We start from the raw sequence: 19,477 nt of genomic DNA on the forward strand, positions 1-19,477 counted from the left end.
ATCCCTTCAGATCACTATGTTTATATCCTTTGGGTAAATACCTAGTACTTCAATTGTTGGGTCGTAGGGTAGTTCTATTTTTAACTTTTTGAGGAACCTCCATACTGTTTTCCAGAGTGGCTGTACCAGTTTGCATTCCCACCAACAGCGTAAGAGGGTTCCCCTTTCTTTACATCCTCGCCAACATCTGTTGATTCCTGAGCTGTTAATTTTAGCCATTCTGACAGATGTGAGGTGATATGTGATTTTGATATGTATTTTCCTGATGATGAGTGAGGTTGAGCATATTTTCATGTGTCTTTTGGCCATTTGTATGTCTTCTCAGAGAAATGACTGTTCATGTTTTCTACCCATTTCTTGACTGGATTTTTTTTTTTTTGTTTTCTGGGTGTTTGAGTTTGATAAGTTCTTTATAGATTTTGGGTACTAGCCTTTTATCTGATAAGACATTTGCAAGTATCTTCTCCCATTCTGTGGGTTGTCTTTTAGTTTTGTCAACTTTTTCTTTGGCTGTGTAAAAGCTTTTTGTCTTGATGAAGTCACAGTAGTTCATTTTTGCTTTTGTTTCCCTTGCCTTTGGAGACATGTCTAGCAAGAAGTTGCTACAGCATAGGCTGCAGAGCTTGCTACTTCTGTTCTCCTCTAAGATTTTTTTTTTTTAATTTATGATAGTCACAGAGAGAGAGAGAGAGAGAGAGAGAGAGAGGCAGAGACATAGGCAGAGGGAGAAGCAGGCTCCATGCACCGGGAGCCCGACGTGAGATTCTATCCCGGGTCTCCAGGATTGCGCCCTGGGCCAAAGGCAGGCGCCAAACCGCTGCGCCACCCAGGGATCCCTCTCCTCTAAGATTTTGATGGGTTCCTTTCTCACATTTAGGTCTTTGATCCATTTCAAATTTATTTTTGTATATGGTATAAGAAAGTGGTCAGTTTCATTCTTCTGCATGTGGCTGTCCAATTTTCCCAATACCATTTAATGAAGAGACTGTCTTTTTTTCTATTGGATAGTCTATCCTGCTTTATGGAAGATTAGTTGACCATAGAGTTGAGGGTCTATTTCTGGGTTCTGTTCTACTGATCTTGTGTCTGTTTTTGTGCCAGTACTGTACTTTCTTAATGATTACAACTTTGTAACCAGCTTGAAGTCCAGAATTCTGATGCCTCCAGCTTTGGTTTTCTTTTTCAACATTTCTGTGGCTGTTCAGGGTCTTTTCTGGTTCCATATAAATTTTAGGATTGTTTCAGCTCTGTGAAAAATGCTGGTGGTATTTTGATAGGGATTGCAGTGAATATATTGATTGCTTTGGGTAGCTATCCATTTTAACAATATTTGTTGTTCCAATGCATGAGCATGAAATGGTTTTCAATTTCTTTGTGTCTTCCTCAATTTCTTTCATAAGCGTTTTATAGTTTTTAGAGTATAGATCCTTTATGTCTTTGGTCAGATTTATTCCTAGGTATCTTATGGTTTTTGATGCAAATGTAAATGGGATCAATTCCTTGATTTCTCTTTCTTCTGGCTCATTGTTAGGGTATAGAAATGCAACTGACTTCTGTGCATTGATTTTGTATCGTACAACTTTGCTGAATTCCTGTATCAGTTCTAACAATTTTTAGTTGGAGTCTTTTAGGTTTTGTACATAGAGTATCATGTCATCTGTGAAGAGTGAAAGTTTGACTTCTTTTTTTGCTGCAGATCCTTGATTTATTTATTTTTGGCTGTCTGATTGCTGAGGCTAAGGCTTCCAGTAGTACTGTGTTGAACAACAAAGGTGAGAGCGGACATCCCTGTCATGTTTGTGACCTTAGAGGTAAAGCTCTCAGTTTTTCCCCATTGAGGATGATATTTGTGGGTTTTTCATACATGACTTTTATGGTATTGAGATATGTTCTCTTTATCCTTACACTGCAGAGAGCTTTTATTAAGAAATGATGCTGTGTTCTGTCAAATGCTTTTTTCTGCATCTATTGAGAGAATCGTATGGTTTTGTTTTTCCTTTTATTAATGTGGTGTATCACATGAGTTGATTAGAGAATGTTGTGAACTGCCCCTGCAGCCGAGGAATAAATTCTACTTGGTCATGATAAATAATCCTTTTAATGTACTGTTGGCTCCTATTAGCTAGTATCTTGGTGAGAATTTTTGCATCCATGTTCATTAGGGATGTTGGTCTGTAATTCTCAGTTTTGGTGGGATCTTTGGTTTTGGGATCAAGGTAATGCTGGCCTCATAGAATGAGTTTGGAAGTTTTCCTTCTATTTCTATTCTTTGAAACAGCTTCAAAAGAATAAGCATTAATTCTTCTTAAAATGTTTGGTAGAATTCTGCTGGAAGGCCATCCAGCCCTTGACTCTTTTGTTGGGAGATTTTTTTTTTTTTTAAGATTTTATTCATTCATTCATGAGAGACAGAGAGACAGAGACACAGGCCGCCAGAGAAGCAGGCTCCTTGTGGGGAGCCTAATTCAGGACTCCATCTCAGGACTCTGGGATCATGACCTGAGCCAAAGGCAAATGCTCAACCACTGAGTCACCTAGGCGTCCCTGTTGGGAGATTTTTGATTACTGTTTCAGTTTCTTTGCTGGTTATGGATATGTTCAGGTTTTCTATTTCTTCCTGTTTCAGTTCTGGTAGTTTATATGCTTCTTGGAATGCATTTATTTCTTCCAGATTGCCTAACTTGTAGGCATATAATTGCTCATCCTATGCTCTTATAATTGTTTATATTTATTTGATGTTGGTTGTGATCTCTCCTCTTTCATTTAGGATTTTGTTTATTTGGGTCTTTTCATTTTGATAAGTCTGGCTAGTATAGGTTTATTGACCTTAGTTGTTCTTTCAAAGTACCAGCACCTAGTTTCATTGATATATTTGACTGTTTTTTTATTTCTATATCATTGATTTCTAATCTTTATTATTTCTCTTCTGATAGTTTTAGGCTTTATTTGCTATTCTTTTTCCAGCTCCTTTAGGTCTAAGGTTAGGTAGTATATTTGAGATTTTTTTGTGTCTCTTAAGAGAAGCCAGTATTGCTAAATACTTCCCTCTTAGGACCACCTTTGTTGTGTCCCAAAGGTTTTGAACTGTCATGTTTTCATTTTTATTTGTTTCCATGTATTTTAAAAATCCTTTCATTTCCTGATTGGCCCATTCATTCTTTAGTAGGATGCTCTTTAACCTCCATGTATTTATTTGTGTTCCTTCCAAATTTTCTCATGTGGTTGAGTTCAAGTTTTAAAGCATTGTGGTCTGAAAATACAATGGTATAATCTCAGTCTTTTGGTACCAGTTGAGACCTGATTTGTGACCCAGTATGTTATCTGTTCTGGAGAATGTCCCATGAGCGCTCAAGAAGAATGTACATTCTGTTGCTTTAGGATGAAATGCTCTGAATATATCTGTGAAGTCCATCTGGTCCAGTGTGTCATTCAAAGCCCTTATTTCCTTGTTGATCTTCTCTTAGATTATCTGTCCATTGCTGTGAGTGGTATGTTAAAGTCCCCTATTATTATTGTATTATTATCAATGTGTTTCTCTAATTTTGTTACTAATTGGCTTATTTAGTTGGCTGCTCCCAGCTTTGGGGCATAGATATTTACAATTGTTAGATCTTCTTGTTAGATAGACCCTTTTATTATGATATAGTATTCTTCATCTCTTATTATTACAGTCTTTGGTTTAAATCAAATTTGTTTAATAGAAGGATTGCTATTCCAACTTTCTTTTGATGTCCATTAGCATGGTAAATGGTTCTCCACCCCCTCACTTTCAGTCTGGAGGTGTCTTTGGGTCTAAAATGAGGCTCTTGTAGATAGCATATTGATCATTCTTATTTTTTTTTATCCAATCTGATACACTGTGTCTTTTGATTGGAGCATTTAGTCTATTTACATTTAGAGTAATTATTGAAAGATATAAATTTAGTAACATTGTATTACCTGTAAAGTCACTGTCTCAGAAGGCTGTCTTGATTCTTTTCTGGCCATTGTTACTTTTGGGCTCTCTTTGCTCGAAGGATCCCCTTTAATATTTTTTGCAGCAGTGGTTTAGTGCTCACAAATTCCTTTAATTTTTGTTTTTTGTTTTTTTGTTTTTTGTTTTTTGTCCTAGAAACTTTTCATCTCTCCTATTCTGAATGACAGCCTTGCTGGGTAAAATTTTCTTGGCTGCATATTTTTCCCATTTAACATATTGAATATATCATGCTAGTTCTTTCTGGACTGCCATGTCTCTGTTTACAGATCTGCTGCCAGCCTTATGTTTCTAACCCTTGTAGATTAAGAACCTCTTGTTCCAAGCTGCTTTTAGGATTTTCTCTTTATCTTTGAAATTTGCAAGTTTCACTCTTATATGTCAAGGTTTTGACCTGTTTGGGTTTTTTGTAAGATTTTATTTATTTAATTGAGAGAGAGAGAGAGAACATGAACAGGGCGGAGGGGTGGAGGAAGAGGGAGAAGCAGACTCCCTGCTGAGCAGGGAGCCCGACTGGGACTTGATCCCAGGACTCTGGGATCATGACCTGAGCCCAAGGCAGACTTTTAACCAATTGAGCCGATCAGGTGCACCAGTATTGACCTATTTTTATTGATTTCACGGAGGGTTCTCTATATATCCTGGACTTGAATACCTATTTTCTGTTCTCTTTGATCAGTAAACTTTGTGCTAGCCAGTCATTCCTGCTATTCTTGAGGAGGGGCCTGTTGTGCTGATTCTTCAATGTCCTTGGACTGGTGGAAATGTGCCACTGCTGCCAGGAGGGTCAGGCTCAGTGTAAAAAACTCAAGATTTCACTATGTGGTGCTGTTTTGCTCCCTGAAGACTGATGGGGGCGGGGTGGGGGAGATGACAGCACTGCAATCTCTAATCCTGAAGCTGAAGTTTGCCCCCTTCACTCTTCAGAGAGCCCTCACTGAAAGGCAGTCATTCACTCTTGTCTTTCTGATTTCGGTCTGAACTGTGTGTTCACCCAGTCTATACCTGAATGCTTTTATCTCAGGCACATGACCCAGTTTTGAGTCTCCAAACTTTTCTAACTCCTGTGGCATGGATCCACACCATTCCTCCCAGGGGAGGGAGGGGGTCTGACCATGCTTCTTTCTATTGCTGGGTCCCTGTCCAGAGAGCAGTTGTGAGACTATGCAGCGGTTCTGTTTATGGCATCACTGAGCTGAAAGCTGGCACCTAGACTCATTGTTTTCGGCCAGTTTCCCCTTTCTGATGCCTGGAAACTCTGTTGTACTCAGGCACTCTCGTTCTTTTTGTGACCCCAGGGATCCTGAGACTTGCTGTCCCACCTGAGATTCTGCCCCATTTTGTCACCTGACTGCCCCCACCGTAGCTGACTTCCCCCACCATAGCTGACTTCTCTAAGTTCCAATTTTCTGCTCCATTGCTTTAATACTTTGCAGTAGCCTCCTTAAGAAGGCTCCCTCCCCTCACAATATCCTCCAATATATATCACCCCAGATTCACACCTCCTACCTTCCAAAAAGTAGTGCTTTTCTATTGCTAGAATGGCAACATTTCTTTTCTCACATCTCTGATTGATTTCTCAGATGTTCAGATTGATTTGATAACTACGTAGCTGAATTCCAGGAACCAGACGAACTTAGGGCCCCTTACTCCTCTGCCATCTTAACTCTTCCCAATTTATATATTTATTTGGGAGAGATTGAGAAAGGAAGAGAGTAAGCAAGTGTGTGCATGTGAGCGGAGGCAGGAGCAGAGCGAGAGAAAGAATCTCAGGCAGCCTCCATGCTGAGCAGCTGGGAGCCAATATGGGGCTCAGTCTCACCACCCTGGGATCATGACCTGAGCTGAAATCAAGAGTCAGACATTTAACTGATTGAGCCACCCAGGCACCCCTCCTTTGCCCATTTTTTTTTTAAAGATTTTATTTATTTATTTATTTATTTATTTACTTATTTATAAGAGACACAGAAAGATAGAGAGGCAGAGACACAGGCAGACGGAGAAGCAGGCTCCATGCAGGGAGCCTGATGTGGGACTTGATCCTGGGTCTCCAGGATCACACCCTGGGCTGAAGGTGGCGTTAAACCTGTGAGCTACCCAAGGCTGCCCACTTTGCCCATTTTTTAATTGGGTTATTTATCTCTTATTATTGTAAGAAATATTTTTATGTTTCAGAGACATGTGTCTTAACAGATAAATGATTTCCAAAGTTTCTCTCCTGTGGGTTGTCTTTTCATTTTCTTAGTGGTGTTTTTTGAAGCACAAAAGTTTTCAATTTTGATAGTTTATTTTCTCTTTTGTTGATTATGATTTTGAAACCAGTGCCTAATCCAAAGTTGGGAAGATTTATGCCTATGACTTACCTTAGAATTTTATAGTTTTGCTCTTATGTGTAGATCTATGATCCATTTTAAATAAACTTTTGTATATGGTATAAGATAGGAGTCCAGTTTTATTCTTTTGTTTTTGCATATCTAATTGTCCCAGCAACGTTTGTAGAAATATTCTTCAACAAACATTATTTAGTATTCTTTCCTCACTTAATTATTTTGACACCTTTGTCAAAAATCAGTTATATATAGGTAAAGGATTTCATTTCTAGATTCTCAATTTTATTTCATTGCTATATATATATATCTTCCTTATATATATATATATATATATATGTGTGTATATATATATATTTTATATATGTATATTCCAGTACCACACTATCTTAATTACTGTAGCTTTATAAGTACAAATGCTATTTGTTAAATTTTTTTGTAAGATTTTATTTATTTGGGCAGCCCGGTTGCTCAGCGGTTTAGCCTTCAGCCCAGGGCCTGATCCTGGAGACCCAGGATCAAGTCCCATGTCAGGTTCCCTGCATGGAGGCTGTTTCTCCCTCTGCCTTGTCTCTGCCTGCCTCTCTCTCTCTCTCTCTGTCTGTCATGAATAAATAAAACCTTTAAAAATAAATAAATAAATAAATAAGAAAAAAGATTTTATTTATTTATTCATGAGAGACATAGAGAGAGAGACAGAGAGACAGAGAGACAGGCAGAGGGAGAAACAGGCTCCATGCAGGAAGCCTGACACAGGACTCAATCGTGGGTCTCCATGATCACGCCCTAGGCTGAAGGTGGTGCTAAACTGCTGAGCCACCTGGGCTGCCCTGTTTGTTAAAATTTTATACCTCAGTCAATGATAAATTTTCTCTTATTTTCTAATTTTTGAGACTAATTTGCCAGCTTAGTTCAATTTGTACAAACCAACAAAAAAGAATGTTGCTATAGATTTTTTACTTTAATATCACAAGTTAAGCTCAAAAGAGGCATGGGGGAAAGGTCTGCTTTTGAAATCAGGCCACCTAACATTTACGGAATATATACTTTAAATTTTTATCCTAAAAAAAAGAATCTAGAAAAGAGTTTTCTCTCTAAATTTATTATATTGTCTTCAGAATGGGGCATATTACACATAGATACTATTTTTGCAACTTAGAAAAGATTTCATAACATCATCATTTAATGTTTTTACTGAAAAAATTTTTTACTGAAAATATATAAATTATCTGTCATAAATGTATTAAATAATTTTTTTCAACAGGTTAACAGATATAAAAGAAAAAATAAATCAATTTAGTGAAGAAATTAGACAACTAGACATGGATTTAGAAGAACACCAAGGTAACTTTTCTGGTATTTTTATAATGTATAGTAACAGATACATAGCAGTATTGATTTAGTATTAACTTGGGCCTCAGGGACTATTTAACTGGGATTTATTATTTAATTCTTACTGATATCCCGGGCTTTAATTACAAAATGCATAACTGTACTGTAATAGTAAATACTATAATTAATGTTAAAGTATTTAAGCTGACTAAAAACTTGAAATGACTTAAAATGGTTTAATGATAAGAATTTATTTTGTTTTGTAAATCAGTTTTTTAAAAACTGATGTAAAAAGGTCAAAAGTTATTATGGATTTCTAATTTATATCTCCTTAATACCTCCCAACTATCAATCAACTGGGGTAAGAATTGAGAGAGGATCAAGTCACAAACAGAAAGAATTAATTATGTAGGGGTCCCAGTAATGAGGTAGCAAGTACTGATTATTCTGACTCTTTCCCAAGTTTCCTCAGTTGTGGGATTTGAAGAGCCAAAGGGACTAGAACAGTTATATGGGAACCTGAGGTGTGAAATGGAAATGTTTGTGGTGGTGATTTGAGAGCTATAGTGTATGTGTGGTTGGAGGGTGAGATGGGGCATTATAGTTTGCTTACTAGTTTTTTTCTAATAAAGAAGAGAAAGATGTGTTCCTCATGGCACTGTAATCACAAATTAACTGAAAACCAGTATTTATGTACTCTTGGATTAGTAAGAATTGACTGTATATTCTTAGGAGTTATGTATGGTATTGTAAACAGTATACATACATGTGTATACCTATTATGGCTAAAGAAACATTCATAGCAGGAAAGAGGGGGGGTCTATTCCTAAATTATTTTTTTATTCCAGTTTTAAAGGTAGTATATTAGTTTTATTTATATTTTTTTCTTGATGTATAACATTAGCTACTATTGATTAATTATTTAATTACTGGACTGAGCACTGTGTGTTCTTTGCAAGAACTTTTTTGAAGTCTTGTAAGCTCTTTTATACATGAAGCTCAGAGAAGTTACTCAATTTCCACAGCTAGTAAGAAATAAAGTCTCTATTTAGACCAAGTTCTCTTTGATCCCAGAGTTTTATTTTATTTCCAAGCTTTCTGATATGAAGTGCTACATTTGTGAAATAAAAATATTCTTATGAAATGTTTATATAGTTTTATTTATATGTAGCTTGTAATTGCTTTAGGTAAGACATTTTTAGGTATATTAGGCATATAAGGCAGGCAAACTTTAAGTCCTGTTTATTAGGTAAATAAACTTACCTGAGTATTCATTTTCTCATCTGCAAATGAATATAATGATCCTTCCTCATTACGGTTTATGAATATTAAATGATATATATATATCTATGGCAGGGTAGGCTCAAAATGAATTTTTAAGACTAAGTCATATTATTTTCTTCATTAAATTATTTTATTACTTTATATAGATCTAGTATTCTAGATTTTCTTTATTAATAGCTTAAATTATTCTGAGAAATCTGATATGTTCTTGATTTTAGATGCTTTATATGTATATGAAACTTTCTAAAGTTTTCTTCTTCCTAAATTTAAATTTCTAATGACATTTGATTTATTTTTCCAGTAAAGTAACTCATTTTGAGGGTTACAAATTATTATTAATTTGCTAGTTCTAAAATAAATAGAATGTTTTGAATTTTAGCCTCTGTTTTCCTTTTCGTTTTCTAACCTTCTTTGGACTTTTTGATTAATGTGGGAAAAGAGCATCTATAATATAGTAGTAGTGAGAAAGTGTTTATATATAAATATGTATAATATATATAAACTACATATGATATGTAGCTATTATGTGAATATATATGTTCATATATATATATATATATACACTTCTATATGTATGTATAAATACATTCATTTTTCTTTTGCTATAGTGTGAACATCCTGAATTATGGATATAACAGCACAGGGGGTTTTGTTAGAAGGTTATGTGTTAGCTCAAGGCTTCATTATTTCCTGCCTGACCTATTGAAGTAGCCTTCTAACGGTTATCCCACCTCCAGTCTTGCCCCCTCTCAGATTCATCCACCACAATGTTGCTAGAGTGACTTAATGTGAAATTGATTCTGTGTGATTCTCCTGTTTAACAGTGGCTACCCCTGACCTAGGAGATAAAGTTTAAGAATCTTTGCATGAAAAAAAAAAAGAAAAAAAAAAAAAAAGAATCTTTGCATGGCTTCATAGTCCCTCTGCAATCTGGACTGAATGTTGTCAATCTCCTACTCCTCATTATCTCTATCCTAACATTTTGTGTTTTTTTTTTAAAGATTTTATTTATTCATGAGAGACACACAGAGAGAGAGAGAGAGAGAGAGAGAGAGGCAGAGACACAGGCAGAGGGAGAAGCAGGCTCCATGCAGGGAGCCCGACACGGGACTCAATCCTGGGTGTCCAGCATCAGGCCCTGGGCTGAAGGCGGTGCTAAACCACTGAGCCACCTGGGCTGCCCTATCCTAACATTCTAATAATCTCCTTGTGGTACCCCACACCTCACCCCCTTTACTCTAAATCTGTTTCATGCTCAGTCCTCTGCTCCTACTGTTTATTCCCTTGTCTTGAATGTTCTTTTCCTTGTCATTTATTTTACTAGTTTCTTATCTTTTAAAATCTACTTCAGCTATACTTTAATCCAGCACAGTAACCCTGACTTCCCTCCCTGACCTCTTTCTGGGCTGAGCTAAGTGAGTGACCTCCTCCATTATCAGAGTAGATTGTGCATAAATATATCACTGTATTGGCCATACTATATTACCAGTATCTGCTTGGATGTTCGTCTTTCCTCTGAGACCATACATCCTCAAAAGTCCTGGACTGTGTCTGTTCACTCTGGTAACCTCTTTCAGCAACACTGTGTCTGGGAAAATAAATACTCAATAAATGTTTGTGGAATGAATGAAACAGTTGCTATATTTTAGCAAGGAAGGATTTTTAGAATGAATAGAAGGTGACAGGTTCTATCACTTCTTTGGGCCCTCTAGTTCCTAGAATGTACATACGCACTTTTTCAGAGACAGCTTGATTGCCAGCAAAGGTTTCATTATTTTCTAGAGGATTCCTACCCTGATACATGATTTCCAGTAAAGTGTGGGTTCTCTCCTACATCTGCATTCTCAGCAGTCTCTTGACACAAGGTTGTAAAAAACCTGCTCCTTAAGATGTGGAGGATAATCAAGTTATTTTAACTTTCTAATTCATACTTCTTCCTGCCCCAGGCTTTATTCCCTCTGGCCCATTTTACTAATTTTATACTTGCTACCTTAGCTTCTGTTGTTTATGTATAATCCAACTAATGCCACCTTTTGCTTGGTTATATAAATTGTAAATGATTTTTATGTCTCACTTTGTTAGTAGTTGCTTCATCCTTTCAGTTTTGCATAATTCAGTTTAAACTCAAAGGCATCCCTGGATACTGGGTTAGGTACAGTTGTGTTCTGTGCTAGGTATTAAAGGTGGCTGTGTAGTCCAATTATCTTCCTAAAGTGCATTATATTTACTCATTTCGGTAAGTCCCTAATGTTATAATTTGCCAAAAGTTACATTGAAGAACTATTTCCCAAAGCTAACTAAGTAAATCCAATTAACAGTTAAGTGACTATTCTATGAAAATCTTCATTGTTCAGATACTGAACAATGCTCATAATACGCTTGTACTTTTGACCAATTCTGGATGGACTTCTTTGCTCTCAGATATTTACCTTGGCTTCGTAAGTAATTAAAAAAAATCTCCTTTCAAAGATTTCAATATAATAAGATAGCATTACTCTTTTCAAACTGCTGAGGATTTAATTTTATCATCTTAAGTATTTGTTAGACCTCCCTCAGCCAGATAATAGTTTTACCTTATTGATTGATGAGGTAATTTTGTTACATGGGTTCTAAAAGGCTTTAGGTTGAAATATATATACTGTCCTGTGAGTAACTTGTTATTATTTATGCAAACTAGAAGTAATGAGAAACAGTTCTACTGAAAGTTACTAAAATGGTCAGATTTTGGGTATAAACTGCATCATTGCTAAAGCAGAGCATTATCATCAGATGTTGTGCTATTTTTCAGAAGAGGCAGAGTCCATCCAGATTTCTCCTTTCTCAGCTAAATGCCAGCCATTAAAAATTTGCTTAATTGTTGCTTTTTAAAATACTGCTTCTGCCTAAAGCCAGCCAAAGAAGGGAAATAATAAAGATTAGAGCAGAAATAAATTATATAGAAACAACAACAACAACAAAACAATAGGGCAGTAGAGCAGAATAATGAAACCAGGAACTGGTTCTTTGAAAATATCAATACAATTGATAAACCTCTAGCCAGACTTATCAAAAAGAAAAGAAAAATTATCCAAATCACAAATGAAAGAAGAAAAGTAACCAACACTATAGAAATACAAACAATTATAAGAGAATATTACAAAAAATTATATGCTAACCAATTGGGCTTGGGCAATCTGGAAGAAATGATTAAGTTCCTAGAAACATAAACTACCAAAACTGAAAAAAGTAGAAAAATTGAACAGACCAACAACTAGCAAAGAAATTAAATCAGTAATCAAAAATCTCCCAACAAACAGAAGTCTGGGACCAGACGGTTTCCTAGGGAATTCTACCAAACATTTAAAGAGTTAATACCTATTCTTCTCAGACTATTCCAAAAAATAGAAATAGATGGAAAACTTTGAAACTCATAAGGCCAGAATTACCCTGATTCTAAAACCAGATGAAGACTCCACTAAAAAAAAAAAAAAAAGAGTACTACAGGCCATTATCTCTAATGAACATAGATGCAAAAATTCTCAACAAAATACTAACAAATCATATCCAACAGTACATTAAAAGAATCATTTATCACGATTAAGTGGGATTTATACCTGGTTTGCAAGGGTGGTTCAATATTTGCAAATCAATCAACATGATATACCACATTAATAAAAGAAAGGATAAAAACTATATGATCCTTTCAGTACATAAAGAAAAGCATTTGACAAAGTGTAGCATCCTTTTTAATAAAAACCCCTCAACAAAGTAAAGATAGATGGAACATATCTCAACATCCTAAAAGCCATGTATGAAAGACTGAAAAGTAATATCATCCTCAATGGGGAAAAACTGAGAGCTTTTCCTCCTTAGTTAGGAACAAGACAGGGACGTCTACTCTCACCATTGTTACTTAACATAGTACTGGAAGTTCTAGCCTCAGCCATCAGACCACAGAAAGAAATAAAAGTCATCCAAATTGGCAAGAAAGAAGACCTAATACTCTGTGTAGAAAACTCAGAAGGGATGCCTGGCTGGCTCAGTCTGAAGAGCATAGGACCCTTGATCTTGGGGTTGTGAGTTTGAGCCCTACGTTGGATGTTGATATTACTTAAATAAAATCTTAGGGAAAAAAAAAAAGACTACACCAAAAAAATGCTAGAATTGATACATGAATTCAGTAAAGTCACAAGATACGAAATCAATGTACAGAAATCTGTTGTATTTTTATACACCAATAATGAAGCAGCAGAAACGATAAATCAAGGAATCACTCCCATTTACAATTGCACCAAAAACCATAAGATGTCTAGGAATAAATCTAACCAAAGAGGTAGTAGATCTGTTCTCTGAAAACTATAACAGACTTATATAAAATAAATTGAAGATGACACAAAGAAATCAAAAAACATTCCATGCTCAAGAATTGGAAGAAAAATACTTTTAAAATGCCTACAGTACCCAAAGCAATCTACACATTTAATGCAATCCCTATCAAAATACCACCAGCGTTTTTCACAGAGCTAGAATAAACAATCCTAAAATTTCTATGGAATCAGAAAAGACCTCAAATAGCTGAAGCAATCTAGAAAAAGAAAAGCATCACGGAATTTATGTGTCATCCTTGTGCAGGGGCCATGCTTGAAAAAGAAAAGCAAAGTTGGAGGCATCATAGTTCTGGACTTCAAGTGATATTATAAAGCTGTAGTGATGAAGACAGTATGGTTTTGTCACAAAAACACACACATAGATCAGTGGAACACAACAGAGAACCCAGAAATGGACCCACAACTATATGGTCAACTAATCTTTGACATAGCAAGAAAGACGACAGTCTTTTCAAGTGGTGTTGGGGAAACTGGACAGCAGTATGCAAAAGAATGACACTGTACCACTTCTTACATCATACACAAAAAGTAAATTCAAAATGGATAAAAGACCTAAATATGAGACCGGAAACCATCAAAACTCTAGAGAACACAGGCAGTAACCTTTTGGACATCAGCTGTAGCAAGTTCTTACTGGATGGATGTATCTCCTGAGGCAAGGGAAGCAAAAGCAAAAATGAACTCTTGGGACTTCATCAAGATAAAAAGATTATGCATAACAAGGAAGCAATCAACATAACTAAAAGGCAACCTTCAGAACGAGAAAGAGCCCAAATGTCCATCAACTGATGAATGAGTAAAAAAAGATGTGATACATTTATATGCAGTGAAATACCACTCAGCCATAAAAATGAAATGAAATCTTCCATTTGCAACAATGTGGATGGAACTAGAGAGTGTTATGCTAAGTGAAATAAGTTGGAGAAAGACAAACACCATATGATTTCACTCATGTGGAATTTAAGAAACAACAGGTGAACATAGGGGAAAAAAGAGAGGCAAATCACAAAACAGATTCTTTAGCGAGTAAACTAAGGTTTGCTGGAGGCAAAGTGGGTGGGGGAATTTGTTAAATGGGTGATGGGTATTAAGGAGATAACTTGTTAAGATGAGCACTGGGTGTTTTATGTAAGTGATGAATCACTAAATTGTATCCCTGAATCTGATATTACACTGTATGCTAACTGGAATTTAAATAAAAACTCTTAAAAATATTCCTTCTGAATGAGAAGGTAATGGAAAAAGCACTGCTCTGGATAAAGAAAAGAACAAAAAATAGGTAATAGTAGCCTATATTCTCACTTAATACAGAATACCCTTTCAAATAAGCATCCATTTACCTCAGGGTTTAATTCTAACATATAGCTGAGTAATTTGTTTTTGTAATTGTTGACTGAGAAATTTTTTATTCTCATCACAAATTAATACTTAAAAGTTTATATATCTCATATTGAAGTTTCCTCAAAGTAAATAATGTTTCTTGGTCCATTTAAATCAGATCTCCTTACTTTATTCTTCACTATATTACATTAAATTCTAGAAAGAAGAGTGTTAATATTTTCAGATGTTTCAGAAACAAAACTTTTCATGAAGTAGGAACACAGAACAAGTGATCAGCCTTCTATGCAAAATTCCAAAACCTTTTGAAGTTGGGTTGGTTCTCAGCTTTACCCAATGCTGGCTTAGGTTTAGGCTTTTGCTCAGTTACCACTTGTCCATCTATTTACAGCTTCCAAAATTTTATTACTATTATTTCCTTTTTAATATTCCTTATTGCTGGGAGTTTTACCTTTAAAAATTCTTTTTACTATATTTTTAGTTGAGTTTCAAGGAGGATTAGAGTTAGCTGTGCATATTCAACTTGCCATCTTTATCAAGAAATTACCAGATATAAACCTCACTTACTCAGAATTTCTAGAGTTTTAATCACCCGAATGTACTTCATTTTATGAGTGTGTGGTGTGTTTGTGTGTTCCCTCAAATGCCCATTCTCATGCTTCCATTAACTGTGCAGTTAACCTTAGCATGTATAAGGTTATCCTTCCTGTTTTTAAAAAAATTGTTCCTTAAACTATTTATCTTAAAGACTCCAGTTAATTTATTTTTAAAAATTGTACACTTTTAATATATAAATCTAATATGTACTTAATGTGAAAAATTCAAGCAATACAAAATGTATAAAAAGTCATCTCCTTTCTCCTCATAGTCCTCCCAGTCTTTAGAGGTAATCATTATTTACAACTTGATGTGTTTCTAGCCTTTTATACTTTTTGGGTACATTTATAAGCATATGTATTTTAAGATGGAGTAATATAGTTCCTCTGAGATGGAGTTTTTTTATTTAACTACATTTAATGTACATTCTTCCATATGAGGATGTATTCTTTATTCTAAGAAACATAGCATAGAGGTCACTGTCAGGGTTTTGAAGCCAGACCAAGAATGGGGCCTGGCACTTACTTATTACTCCCAACAGCTGTCAGCTGCCATCATCATCTTTGTTATTATGGTTAAATAGTGTTTACTATATCCACATTGACATTTAGGTGGCTTCTAATTTTTCACTACCAAGAATAATGCTGTAGTAGATAACCTTGTTGCATACGTTTACTAACTTGCATATTTCTAGAGGATAAACTTCTATAAGTGAAATTAATGAATATAATGTTACCTATTTATTGTTTTTGCAAATTTCTTCCAGGAAAGGTAATGTCATTTTATACAACCAACAACAGTATGTGAAAGTACTTCCTCACCAATGCTAATTATTTATAAATTTCTTAGTTTTGTCTGTCAAAAGAATACACACTTTGACAGTTCACAGTTCTTAAAAGGCCTGAATTTGTAGTACTACCATGATCCACAAGGTGGGGCTAATTTTCTGGATGTGTATTTATAAATACCCGGCTTGAGGAATACAGTTGAAAAAATACAGTTACATTTTTTAAAAAGTATCTTTTTTTTAAGCACTTATCTCTACAGGAAGGATTTTGGGACATCATTACTACAAATTATTCCTTCATTTTTAGAGTACAGTATCTTTCCAAAGATGGCTTAAGTTGTAAAACTAAATATGTGGTTATTGATACAGCTGATCACAGACATCTAAATATCTAACCACTAGAATGTGATAAATACGTATTATGATAGAAATATATGTAGAGTGCAATAGAATCATTGGATTACCATCCTAACTTTTGTCAGTTTACTCAATAATTATATGCTTCTTTAAAGAGTAATAAAAATATAAAACATTTTTCTTTAGTTTGTTTATAGGATACTTTTTCATACTCAGGGTTCCAGGGTCTAGTTTAGAAGTTTTTATTCTTTGCTTATGTCAGGCAATATGGAATTTATAAGGACAGGATAATTTTATTTAAGAGCACATGTCTGCAACCAGGATGACTAGATTCAAATCTGAGCTGATCTTGGAATACTTTTTGACTTTTTTTTATACCTTAGTTTACTCATTTTTATTTTTTAATTTTCTATTATTTTTTTATTTTCTTCATTTTTATTTTTTATTGTTATTTTTTAAAGATTTATTTATTTATTTGAGAGAGAGAGAGAAAGAGAATATGTGCGAGCAGGGGAGGAGCAGAGGGGAGGAGAGAAAGAATCTCAAATAGGCTCCATGCTCAGCACAGAGCCTGACTTGGGGCTCAGTCTCAAGATCCGAAGATCATGACCTGAGCCAAAATCAAGAGCCAAGTGCTCAACCGACTAAGCCACCCAGACATCCCTAGTTTCTTCATTTTTTAAAATGAAGGTGATAACAGTACCTTCCAACTACTTAGGTCACTGTGCAGATTAGATGAATGGGGTTGTTTGTGTGTGTGTGTGTGAGAGAGAGACTGAGAATAGTATACAATTAAAAAAGTGCATATAGGGTTAGTTATTGGCTGTTATTATTAATGCTCTTAATTTATAAACTGAAACTTGAATAAATTTCCTAGATATTTTCCCAAACCATATTTTCCCCAGGATATATAAAATAACTGATTCTGAAATAATAGTTTCAGAGTGGTTTATTTTCTGATTTCTGAGCTATCAAATGTTTTTTATACATTGCCATCTATAGAGACTCAATATAGATTCAATGAAGAAGAATGGATCTTTGCTTATTGTTCAATTTGGAGATTGGTTAAACAACATTTTATACTTTTTGCTAGAATGATGGTATTATTTCCAGATCAGGTGCATGAGTACCATCTGAAATAAATTCTTGAGCTCTACCTCAGACCTACTCAGTGTGAATGCTGGGGGTAGGGTTTAGCAGTTTGTGTTTCACCAACCCCTCCTGATGATTATGATGCATGGTAAAGTTTATAACTACTGCTTTAGGAAATAATTAAGAAGTCATGTTGTGTTTAGTACATAAAGAGAACCACTCATTATTACCATTCCGGTTTAATTGACATTACTCTGTTAAAACAGACTATCTTCATGGTCCTCCTCCTTTTCTTTATATGGTGAAGCTTTTAGTACTAATTTAACTCTTACATATTTAGAGAATTTTTATTATTTACTTTTAAAGTGCCTGAAGGGTGTAGAAATAGAATTATCAGACTTGGTCTGCATAGCTGTAAAGAAACTTGCCTGCCTAAATTTAAAACATTTTGCAGAGAATGTATGGTTGGTAAGTTGGATGAAGCCTGAAGCTAAAAGTTAATTTAAAAAAAATAAACTTAATATGGACCCATTAACATACTAGTTTGGTAGTTTTGATATGCTAGTTTATTACTTCTATAATGATAGGTGAAATGTAGGCAGGAGAGAAAGACTGAATATAAAAAGGTGCAATTTAACAGGACCCCCAAACTAATTAAAATCAAAGTAGGAAAGGGGAGGAGAAAGTATCTTGGCTTACAAAATATGTGAAAATGTTAGCAGAGATTTAAACAACAACTAAACTACTCAGTATACATTAATGCACAGCTGAAATCCTAGGGATCATTAACAAAAAGATGAGTATATAAACTATGGGAAGTGATAGCTTTGAATCCTGTTTCTTGGCTGGCTAGCTGGCTTACTGGCTGGATTGATTGATTGATTGATTGATTGATTGATTGATTGATTTAAGGTGTGGGGAGGGCAGAGGGAGAGAGAGAATCTTAAGCAGGATCCACATCTAGTGCAGAGCCAGATCTAATGACCTTGCCATCTTGATCTAAGCCAAAATCAAGAGTTGGATGCTTAACCGACTAACCACCCAGGCGCCCCATGGCATTATACTTCAAAAGGGACAAAAAAGACCAGGAACTCACTAAAAGTAGAATGAGCAGAATGGTAGAGACTAAAGCCATGCCACACAAGGAACATTCAAAGGTATTGAATACTCAAAGACACTGGGGAGACTTACCTTGCCTCAGAAGTACCGCAAGTGCTGGATAGGAAAGAATTTGGATATGCAAAAGTCTTTTGAGGTTTTATTCTTGGCCCACTTCTCTAATTTTATTTTCTTCTTGCTGCTCTTTCACCTCCAAAATGATTAGGCCTGCCTATTTGCGGGGCTTGAGGCCAAAAGAGTCATTAGCATATGCCTTGTTATATATTGATCAAGAGAGAAGATGCAGTGGGGGGGAGTGGTACTCACACCTTCTCCAGGGGCAGAACTACTTCTCAGAATATAAAAGTCAAGATAGCTCTGTAAGCGTAGAGTCAGTAGAACATTTGATGCTGGAAAAGAGTCAGATGTACTGGCAGTAAGGACAAAGGAGACTGTGGTGCTATTCAGCCCCTTTATAGCACAATAAGAGCATATCTCCCTTTCTCCACTAGCTTTCTATGGCAGGCAGCATCAAAAAATAATGATATCCTCTACAGTATCCCAGGTCTCTTTTTTTTTTTTTAAGATTTTATTTATTTATTCATGAGACACACACACACACACAGAGAGAGAGAGAGAGAGAGAAGCAGAGACAAAGGCAGAGGAGGAGCAGACTCCATGCAGGGAGTCTGACGTAGGACTCGATCCTGGGTCTCCAGGATCACACCCTGGGCTGAAGGCAGTGCTGAGCCACCTGGGCTGCCCCCCAAGTCTTTTGTAATAGTTCATACCCATTTCTTTTTTTCCTCCATGCAAGGGAAAAACCTGAATTTATAATTTTGGGGTACTTGTATTGGTAGAGTATAAATGTTTTAAAGGCAAAAGTCTTCATCATCGCTGTAATTCTACATTATCTGTTCGAGTG

The 19,477-nt window shown here is 35.5% G+C and overlaps 1 protein-coding gene across 5 annotated transcripts in view; it reads left to right on the forward strand.

Moving 5' to 3' along the window:
- IFT74 (intraflagellar transport 74) overlaps nt 1–19,477 on the forward strand; it is an 85,001-nt gene that overhangs the window by 42,223 nt on the left and 23,301 nt on the right. For all 5 annotated transcript variants that reach the window (XR_013387959.1, XM_077912190.1, XM_077912189.1 and 2 more), the window contains one exon: nt 7,565–7,644. Coding sequence is in view for 4 of the 5 variants with exons in the window: in XM_077912190.1 (XP_077768316.1) it covers nt 7,565–7,644 (80 nt within the window). In the remaining variant the exon portion in view is untranslated. The remainder of the gene's footprint in view (nt 1–7,564; nt 7,645–19,477) is intronic.

The sequence above is a fragment of the Canis aureus genome, chromosome 10, assembly GCF_053574225.1.
Source record: "Canis aureus isolate CA01 chromosome 10, VMU_Caureus_v.1.0, whole genome shotgun sequence".
Lineage (NCBI taxonomy): Eukaryota > Metazoa > Chordata > Mammalia > Carnivora > Canidae > Canis > Canis aureus.